Genomic DNA, 11,039 nt, shown 5'->3' with positions numbered 1-11,039 from the left:
TAGCGCTGGATGTCATTTTATTCCAGAGCTGTTGTTTGTAATTAAAACTTTTAAGATTAGGTGGTACAGTGTTTTTACTCCCTTCCAAACAGTAAAGTTCCTCTTTGTCTCTCAGTAGGAAATTTAAACCAGACAGTACAAGGCTACATTTCAGTGTTACAAGCCAATCAGTTTGCTAATTGTTCTGTGAGATTTGTTTGCAAAGTTTAAGGTGTTAAGTAGGACTGTGAACATCTGGGTCTGCTTGCTGCTGGCATTCTGCCAGAGCCCCAGCAACAAGACCGCCTCCCTGCAACGAGACTGCCTGTCAGCCTTGCAAGGTACCCAATTTTCCAATTACTCTATAACAAAACTGTTGTGGGCAACAAGACTGTCTCCTAAGTTTGCAAGCCAATCACTTTGCCAAATGTTCTTGTAAGATTTGTTTGAAAAGTTTGAGGTGGTAACTGAGCTGTGAACATCTGGGTTTGCTTGCTGCTGGCATTCGACCAGCGTCTCAGCAACAACACTGCCTCCCAGTTTTGCAAGGTAATTACTTTCCCAAATGAATGTGTCAGGTCACTTAATGTTTTCTATACCCTTTTTCCTGGGTTAGCAGACGGCACCAGCCGGGTTATCTTTGGAAACACAGGATAGACCCACCTCCTTATGTTCCCCAGGTCCCAAGGTAAATATCAAAAAATATTCCTCTATTAAGAAATTACAAGGTATGCCCACCCATACGGCTGCTCAATTATGGCAAAAATGATAATTACAATTATTTTCACTGAAATCTAGATCTCCATTATTTGACAATATTTATTTAACAATAACAATGTATTGAATAATGGCTTTAAAACATGTATGTTTAGTGAACTTTACAGTGTTGCTCCGTGGTGCAGTTGACCATTTCTATCTTGTAATGTTATCCAACTGCCATAACTGTTCATGCCATGCATTGCATTTTAAACTGAAATTAAAGTGTCAGGTCACTTAATGTCTTAACATTATATACTGTTTTTCCTGGGTTAGCAGACAGCACCAGCCAGCTTGTCCTTGGAAACTGAGAATAGACCCACCTCCTCATGTCCTCCAGGCAGCAAGGTAAATTTAAAACAGTATTCCTCCATTAAGGATTTATAGTGGACAGTTACATTACCATTAAATGTTAAAGACATATGGTTACATGTTAGCATTATGCAAACAGTAAGAATTTTGTTGTATGGCTTCTGTTAGTTTTCTTTAAAGTTTCTACAGTTACACTCACTTTCAAATTTCTTAGTAGTTATGCAAACAGCTGGAATTTTTCTTTATTGCTTTCTAAGTTTAGTAACCGCTACTGTTTCATGTTTTCTTTAAAGTATCCAGTGTTACACTCTATTTCAAATCTGTTAGTAGGTAGGTTTTCTAATTTTGATTAACTGTATTCAGATTTCAGACAATCGTCCACCAGCAAAACGAGTCTGGGCAACTGATGATTTCCACACGGCATCAAATTCTCCACCTAAAAAGGTATGCCCACCAATGTCTATAACCAATTGGTATACATGTGATGTTTGCTGTATAATCACCGGGGTTGATATTTAGTCTTTCACCTTAAGTATGCTTGCAAACTCATACTAAATATACTAAAATGTTAGACTAAACATGTACATTTGTCAATTTCTTTCATCAGATTCCTAACATGCAGACATCTCAACAGCTATTTATGTCTGTTTCTTTATCTATTTCTACATATATTGTTCAGGAAAAACTTTTATACCATTTTATACTTAAAGGTTCAGATAAATTGACATCCGCAGTGAAAAGCGGTGCAAATAAATACAAACATGGCTTTGTGACACATCTTTTATCAAGATGAATGTCAATGTATTTTGTTTCTATCACATTTAACCTGTTACTGAATTTTGTAATTTCTTTACAAAACGTGACACAACTATGAAACGTGTTTTTATGTCACATGTACAGAACCATCTGGTTTAATCTGAAATCAGTGAATGAATTACATCTGATTTAAGATCCTCTTACAAATAATACGTAAACATGATTTCCTTTCATATGTTTGTATTTAGGCTGCAATTTAGTTAATGTTTGAAGGCCCGCAGAAATCTAAAGTAAAAGCTGTGTCCCAAAACGTCGGCTGCATCCTCCGGAGACCGCATTTGAAGGCCGATTACGTCACAACCAGGAGACGAAGGCTGTCCCAATTCGTCAACTCCTTCAAATGTAGTCGACAAATGCGTCCTTCATTTCCCCGAATTTGAAGGATTTGTCGGGTGTGTCCTTTATGGCCCACCATATCCCAGAATTCATAGCGCGGCCCAGTCAAATTTCAGCTGCCAACAATGGCGGTCGCTACGAAGTTTAAATTTGTCTTATTAATCTTTCTGGGTCACAAAATAAACTTAAAATATTTTCAGGCGGCAAAGTAGCTGTGTAAATTAGAAATATCTGCTGGGTTTATCAAGACATCATATATTTAATATATTATGTCATATATATATAAAAGTGCGCCAACGAGACGTCTGTTACCCACCCGCTCGATAGCAAGCCGTGGGGGGTCAATGGTCACTCCAACCAGCGAGAGCAGCAGACTCCCAAATTCATCGTTTTCAGACCCTCGCTCTTTCGCTACCCAGGTTAAACATGATATATAAGTCACTTGGATAACTTAAAATTTTAATTGTTTGGCTTTTTTCGGTGTTTTATTTGTTCCGAAGTAAATCGTTTGGCTGAGATCAAAGTTATAAGATTATTAGATTAAATAAAACATTATTAATCCATTGAGTGGGTTCCTCCAGGATTTTCACACAGCTGAATAAACGTCAAACAGAAAACTGATTAAACAGAATTGTAAGACGGTCGAGAATTTACGCCAGTGTCCTGTTATATTTTAGATAGCAAGGAGCAGACAGCCGAGTTTATTAAACTCCACCGAGACAGTGGTGACGCAAATCTGCAGGCTAGACCGTCCAATTTCACAGCCTCGTACTTCCAGCCTTCTCGGCCTTCGAAGGACCCAGCCCACATAGATCGCGAAGGCCGGGTCCTCCGAAGGATGCAGCCGACATTTTAGGAAACAGCTAATGTGTTATATGGAAAGTAATTGACTGCTTTGAAAATATAAGAAGCAGAAAGTACAGATATGACCTTTATAAAAGGTCATTAAAAAACAGCACTCAAGCAAATTACAGATATCTAAAATATTCGTCATTTTTACTTCCCACCTCTGCTCTCTCACTCTCTCTCACTGTTCCTGTCACACTCTTTCTGTCTGGCTTATCTGATGCTGCGTATCTTTAGATTATGCTGTAATATTTGAGGAGTGATATAATTTGGCTTAATTTGCCTGAACATTGCTTCATTGTTTTACCATAGTTAAAAATGTTTTTACTTTAAAATGTTTTTACTAAATCTTTATTTATACAACCCTTGTCACTTAAAAAAAATGTCTTACATCATTGTACCAAGAGTTGCATATGTTTTTGCTCAACCTTGAAATGCTTATCATTAAATACTAAATAATAACATGTCACCTTTACCATTCCTTGATCAGCCTTTCCACAACATAAATGAACAACTACTGACAGAGGAGCTACAGAGAAACGCAGTTCAGAACTTCTGGTGTGTCAGTGCAACTCATTGTCAAAGTGATGAAAGGTACACAGAATTCTCTCGGAATCATCAGTGCACATGTAATGCGCTCACATTCCTGGCCTACCTTAATGAGGAACACCAGTTCAACACAGCCCGACTTGATAAGGTGCTTGAACAGGGAGATGCACTCTACTGTTGGATTAAAACAAGTCTTCAGCAGGAGAGGCATTATACACAAGATCATCTGACCATGGAGGACCTGCCCAAAGAAGTTCATGCAGACATAAATGTCTACAGTGTGAAAATGGACAACATAAGGTATGGATACCTGAAAGCAGCAGACAAAACTTACCAAAGAAAAGAGTGGTGGTTGCCTCTTGCTAGTCGCCTTGTATGTCTGTCAACAGATGTGAACTATGCTTTGCTCATGGTTTCGCCTCAGTGCATTGCAGTTTTCCGTGACAAATCTGGGAGGTATGGATTATTTGATTCACATTCAAGAAGTGCAGCAGGTTTACCCCAGCCAAATGGAACAGCAGTCATGCTCACGTTCACTCATGTGAATGACCTGATCAACCACTTGCATAACCTTTTTCAAAATCAAGGCAGGTATGCAAGTTATGAGTTTGTGCCTGTTTCTTTCAAAAGAGTCAGCACTCACAACGAACAGCCTGCACAGTCAACTCAGGCAACAGGAGCAACAGCTACATCATCACCACAAAATGATGAACCACAAATCACAAATTCCACTGTGCAAGTGCCTCAACCAGAATCAGCCCAAACCTACATGACAATGTTAGAAAATACTTCAAACTCATCACAAGACAAAATGGCTTCATGTGAACATCACCTTGAAACATCTGTCGATCCAACAAGCAACATCAGGAAAGAACAAGAAAGTATTGAACTTAATAATGAAAGAGAAACAGCAAGGAATGTGTGCAAATTAAATAAACGACGACGTCGGAAAGCTAATCGTCAAGCTCCCAAAAATCAGAGGCAGAGTGAAGTGGCAAAGAAGACCAACAAAAAAAGGAACGAAAAGGAACGATATGCGACTTGTCACGAATTTCGAATGAAAAAATTACAGACTTTGAAAACCAGATATGCTGTAAACTGTCATTACCACAAACAAAAACTCTTATCAAACAAAAATTATTATGCAAATCCTCAAATTCACGGAGTAATAAAAGCCCACAAGGTGAAGAAGTACCAAAGTGATCCTCATTTTCAACAAAAGAAGAGAGACTACATTATCAGAAGATATTCTACGGATCCCGACTTTCAAACCAGGCAGAAAAACTATGTGGTTCAGAAGTACAACACGGATGCCAGCTTTAAAACCAAACAAAAACAATATCTGGTCCAAAGGTACAACACGGATACTGACTTTCAAAGCAGACAGAAGCAATATCTGGTCCAAAGGTACAAAACGGATGCTGACTTTCAAAGCAGACAGAAAAAATACATGAGGCAGAAATACAGAGAGGAGGATGTCAGAGAAAGGAAGAGGGCATACATAAGAACAATATATGCATCGGATCCAAACTACAGGCACAAACAAAAAAAATCAATTCATGCCAGGTACCACAATGACTCACAATTCAGACTGCACCATATACAGCGCTGTGCCCAGTACCAGAGACACAAAATGGCTACCACTGCATCTTTCGCCATTTATAAAAAGTTGTGTGCACAGAGAATAAAGAAGAAATACAGCCGACTAGTAACACAATTCCAGCAGGGTCCACAGTCTGAAGCACAGCCCCAGCTTGTAGTGAATAGTGTGATGCAAGCAGCCACATTAGCTTTCCGTGAAACAATTCAGTTAGGACCCACCCATGTCTGTACGGTGTGCCACAGAACTCTGTTTCCTAATCAAGTTAAACACTGCAAAAGATCAAAGTATGTTAAAAATAGTCACATTGTTGACACTTGCTTGACAGGAAAATTTGTCCATGTTTGTGATAGTGAATGTGCAGCTAATTGTACCATTCCAAAACAAAGAATGCAAGAGTGGATTTGCTACAACTGTGACAGCCACCTACAACGAGGAAAGATCTCTTCCATCGCAGTGGCAAACAATTTAGAACTAGCGCCCATTCCAATTGAACTGAGTCAATTAAATGTACTAGAACGACAACTGATTGCTAAAATTCTCCCGTTTGCCAAAATCATTGCATTACCAAAAGGACAGCAAAGAGCTGTACATGGGGCTGTTGTTTGTGTACCGTCGGATGTGGAAACCACAGTAAACTGTCTTCCCAGACCTAGCAATGAAGCCCAGCTCCTGCAGGTACAACTGAAAAGACACATCAGATTCAAAGGATACCAACACTTCTACACTGTGAACATGAAGAATGTGTTAGCAGGATTATCAAAGCTAAAAGAGATGCATTCAGAATACAAAGATGTATCTATTGATGATGACGCTACTTTTGCTGATCCCACAAATAATCAGATAATCGAGACAGAACATGACACTGCTGATGCAGATATTCAAGATGCACTGCCCAGAAACTTCGACAACCAAATTGTACCAGAAAGAAGAACCACTAAGGATACAACAGCTGGAATACTTGAGCCATCTCATGATGTAAACGAACTACTGGCGCCTGAACAGTCAAATGGAGAGCCCTTACAAGATATGGAGAAAGAAAAGGAAGAACTTCGCCCTGGTCTTGTTCTAGACACCTGTATGCAACCACCAGATATAGCACAGGACATTTTATCATATGGTGAAGGAATATTTAGCATTGCACCCGCCCAAGGAAATAGACCTGTTGGCTTCTTCTCTGTTCCTAAACTTGAAGCCATGGCCTTTCCTCTGCAGTTCCCAACTGGACAGAACACATTAGATGAAGCCAGACAAGTCAAACTGTCCCCAAGCATGTATTTTAATACACGGCTGTTCTCTGCAGATACACGCTTTGCAACTGACCAAAGCTACCTATTCTTTGCACAGTTTGTAACAGAAACACACATGGCTACAAACAGCATGTCCATCCAATTGCGCAAAGGTAAGGCAATCACCAAGGATGGACGTAGAATTTGTAACAGAATGCTTCAAAATAAAGACGAAGTGGAGAGACTGATAAATAACAAAGATGCAACACGCTTCATGAAACCTCTGAGAGGTACTCCAGCCTATTGGGAGAAGGCACTGAAAGATCTCCATGCTATGGTCAGACAGTTAGGAAAGCCGACTTTTTTCCTGACATTTTCAGCTGCTGAAATGAGATGGCCTGAGGTTGTTGAGGTCATAAAAACTCAACAAGGTGAACAAGTGGATTTTTCACAACTTGACTGGAACACAAAGTGTGAAATTCTCCGAAGCAACCCTGTGACTGTGATGCGATTGTTTGAAAAAAGAGTCGATGCACTAATGACAACACTGATCCTGTCCCCGGCACAGCCCATCGGTGAAGTAGAAGATTACTTTTATCGAGTGGAGTTTCAGGCCAGAGGTAGCCCTCATATCCATTTACTGGTTTGGGTCAAAGATGCACCTAAATTTGGAAGCGACCTTGAAGACCACGTGTACAAATTTATTGACAAGTACATAACATGTAAGATGCCTGACCAAAATGCCGATCCTGAACTTCACAAAATTGTGTCTGAGGTTCAAGTCCACAGCAGAAATCACTCCAGATCCTGTAAAAAAGGTAATGTGTCATGTAGGTTTGGGTTCCCCAAACTACCGGTAGACCAAACAATGATCACTTTCCCAAGCCCAGATGATGACGATGATCACAATGATAAGCAGCATAGCACAAGTAAGGAGAAAGGCACAAATGAAAAACAAAAGCAAAAAAACAGACGAATGGCGCTCGCAAAAAAACAGAAAGAGGCCAAAGAAAAACTCCAGCCATTGAGAGATTTGCTCTGTGACCCAAATTCCTCGTTTGAGGACTTGTCTGAGCTGCTTCACAAATGCAGATTAACTTATGAACAATACTTGGATTGTGTCTTCAATTTAAGCAATGGCCATGTCATCCTCTTAAAGCGTGAACCTAATGACTGCTGGGTGAATGCATACAATGCAGATCTGCTGAGAGCCTGGAATGCCAACATGGACATCCAATATGTCATTGATGACTACAGCTGCCTGATGTACATGATGTCTTATGTCTCTAAACCCGAATTTGAGATGACACAATTTCTTAATGGAGTCATCCAGGAGGTCAAAAAGTCCAATGTCAATGAAAGAGATGAAATGAAACAGATAATGCAGGCATATGCTAAACACAGAGAAGTCAGTGCCCAAGAATCCGTGGCAAGGACATGCAGCCTGCCACTAAAAAAGTGTTCACGCAGTGTGGTGTTCATACAGACTGATGATGATGCCCTGAAAATGAGTCTCCCGATGAGCAGGTTGCAGAGCATGGCACCAGATGATGAAAATGTGTGGATGTCTGGATTGCCAGAAAAATATGCAAACAGACCCAGAACGCCTGAGTTTGAAAGAATGTGTTTGGCTGAATTTGCTTCAGAGTACAGGATTCTCTACAGCCGTCAAACAGAGTCAAAAAATGCCATCCCTCTTTTGAATAACATGGGTTATATTCAAAAGAGAACAAGAGGGAAACCTGCAATAATCAGATATCCTCGCTTCTCAGAAAAGAAACAACCAGAGAAGTTTTATAGCAGACTACTAAAACTTTATTTTCCACATCGATCAAATGATGACCTTAAAAACACAGAACACCCCACATCCGAACAGTTCTACAAAAGTGGACGAAAACATGGTTTTGCAGTACGGCCAATTGTTACCTTTAACAAAAAGCGTTATGAAAGCCATGGCAAAACAATGGAAAGGGCATTGGAACAGATTGAACAACAAGGCCCACTTATCAATGCATGGAACACCTTTGCACCTGAGGTTGAAGTAGATCGTTTAGAGTGTGTGGCCCAACGACAATCCAGACATGACACTGACGAAAATGAAATGGACATTGTTCCAGACTACCAAGTCAGTGGTAGCAGCAGTGGAGCCATGCCAGCAATCATAGCACCAAAGCTAAGCCCAGACTTTGTCAGAAAAATGTACCAAAGTCTGAATGAAACCCAAGCATCCATATTCTACGCAGTGCGTGAGTGGTGTTTCAAACTTGTGTGTGGTCACTGTCCTGAGCAGTTCTTTTATTTTGTCTCTGGAGGAGCTGGCTGTGGAAAATCACATGTTATCAAGTGCATATATGAGGAGGCAACAAAGATTTTGCACCAACTCCCCAGATTCCGTGACCAAGCAGACATGTCCTACCCTGCAGTCCTGCTGGCTGCATTTACTGGCACTGCAGCTTTTAACATATCTGGGAAAACACTGCACTCTCTGCTAAAGCTGCCAAAATCTTTAAAACCGCCGTATCAGGGACTGGGGAATGCACTGGATGAAGTGAGAGCTTCACTTTCAAATGCAGAGATTCTGGTCATTGATGAGATATCTATGGTTTCTAAAGACCTTTTTGCCTACATCCACTGGAGACTTCAGAAGATCAAAGGAAACAAGAAGCCTTTTGGTGGGATGTCTATCCTTGCAGTAGGAGACTTTTACCAGCTGCCACCCCTTGGAAAAGCCAAACCACTCTGTGTGTACGAGGACAATGTCCTTGATCTCTGGAAAGACTATTTCCACATGGTCAACCTGACAGAAATCATGCGACAGAAAGATGATCATTCTTTTGCTGAAGTTCTGAACAGGATAAGAGTAAAGCAAAAAACAGATTCTCTTGAAGCCAATGATAAAGCCTTGCTCACACAGGCTATCCATGACATAAAAGACTGTCCATCTAATGTATTACACATTTATGCTACAAACAAAGAGGTGGACAAACACAATTCAGCAACTGTAACTGCTCTTCATTCTGATATCATAAATATTCAGGCTGAAGACTACAGAAAAGACCCACGAACGGGTGAGATGGTCCTGCTGGCAGATATGATGAAAGGCAACAAAAGAGATTTACCTGATAACATACAAGCTGCACCTGGAGTGCGTGTTATGATTATTAGAAATTTGGATGTTGAAGATGGGCTTGTTAATGGGACATTTGGAACAATCACGAACATTGTGACAACCACACAGGATGGACCAAAAACTGTGAATCTCATTGGACTTACGCTGGACAATCAAAATTCTGGGCAAAAATTTCGCAGAAAATACAAGGATCCTCAGACAACCTGGTATATATTGAGAAATGTGAAGAATCTACAAGTAAAAAAGGAGTTCTTCGCAGGCAATTTCCAATGAAGTTGGCCTTTGCATGTACAGCTCACAAAGTACAAGGCATGACAATGGAGTCAGCAGTAGTATGTTTGAAGCGTGTTTTTGAACCTGGAATGGCCTATGTTGCACTCAGCCGCACAACCTCACTTAAAGGACTCTACATCACAGACTTTGATGAAAGGAAAATCTATGCTGATCCTGCCATCACAGATGCACTCAAAAATATGAGACATGCATCATTTGAGAATGCAAGACCACTGTTGCAATTCTTAAAATCAGTTGTTCCCACAGTCCCCACGATGACAATTATCCATCACAATGCACAAGGTCTCCCAACTCACATGGAGGACATGAGATGCCACCATGAACTCAGCCTTGCTGATGTTTTATGCATAACAGAAACTCACTTGTCTGGATCATCAGTTTCTCCCCGCTTCCAGCTCGAACAGTACAACATGGCCACACGCAACAGACACGTCTCTTACACAAACCATACAGACATGGCAAAGGTAAATGGCGGTGGAGTTGCAATGTACTACAAAACAGTTCTTACAGCAGAGTCTCGAAAATACCTGCAAAATGTGACTGACCTTGAATTTGTTGTTATCAAGGTTGAATCGCCAGTCACAGCTTTGATAGCAACTGTATACAGGCCACCAAATTACAGCCACGTGAGGTTTTTACCACAAATGCAATGTCTTTTGGACTCATTGGAAATGATGAATTGCCAACCAATTATTGTTTGTGGAGACTTCAATGAGGACCTTATGAGCAGAGGAAAAAAACCCATCCAAGAACTGTTTCAGTCAAGAGGATATGCACAACTTATTACTGCTGCAACTACCGAAAAACACACATTGATTGATCACCTTTACATATCACAGCCATACGCCTGCCTCCAATCAGGTGTTCTGAATACATATCACAGTTATCACAACCCCATTTATTGTGTAATTCACTAACACAAAATGACTGCAAGGTTGTGAGGGATATGGACTTGCCAAGTGATCTTAGTGTCTTTGCAACTGAGCACACTCTACCACCAACAAGGACAGCTCACCAGTGGGAGCTGATACATAAGACTGTTCTCATCCATTGAAGAGCTGACCAGAAATGTGAACAGAGAGACTGCAACTGCACCTGATGGGATCCCTGCCATAACAGGTAATTGTATTTTTGTTTCTTACTTTATATTGTAACATTTGATATTGTTTGAAACAAACTATAATCTCATCCA

General features: G+C 40.5%; 1 protein-coding gene across 2 annotated transcripts in view; it reads left to right on the top strand.

Moving 5' to 3' along the window:
* Positions 1-569: 569 nt before the first annotated feature.
* Positions 570-11,039, top strand: part of LOC109197015 (ATP-dependent DNA helicase PIF1) — a 933,009-nt gene continuing 922,539 nt past the window's right edge. Inside the window, exons 1-4 of one of the 2 annotated variants that reach the window (XM_019351899.2) lie at positions 570-667; positions 1,012-1,083; positions 1,411-1,491; positions 3,536-10,966. In XM_019351899.2, the coding sequence (XP_019207444.1) occupies positions 3,827-9,826 (6,000 nt within the window). In that variant the 5' untranslated portion in view covers positions 570-667; positions 1,012-1,083; positions 1,411-1,491; positions 3,536-3,826 and the 3' untranslated portion in view covers positions 9,827-10,966. The remainder of the gene's footprint in view (positions 668-1,011; positions 1,084-1,410; positions 1,492-3,535; positions 10,967-11,039) is intronic. The other variant, XM_019351900.2, reaches the window with a different exon arrangement.

Source organism: Oreochromis niloticus, linkage group LG23, assembly GCF_001858045.2.
Source record: "Oreochromis niloticus isolate F11D_XX linkage group LG23, O_niloticus_UMD_NMBU, whole genome shotgun sequence".
Lineage (NCBI taxonomy): Eukaryota > Metazoa > Chordata > Actinopteri > Cichliformes > Cichlidae > Oreochromis > Oreochromis niloticus.
The sequence above is the reverse complement of the archived record's forward strand: the minus strand, read 5'-3'. Positions and strand labels throughout refer to the sequence as shown.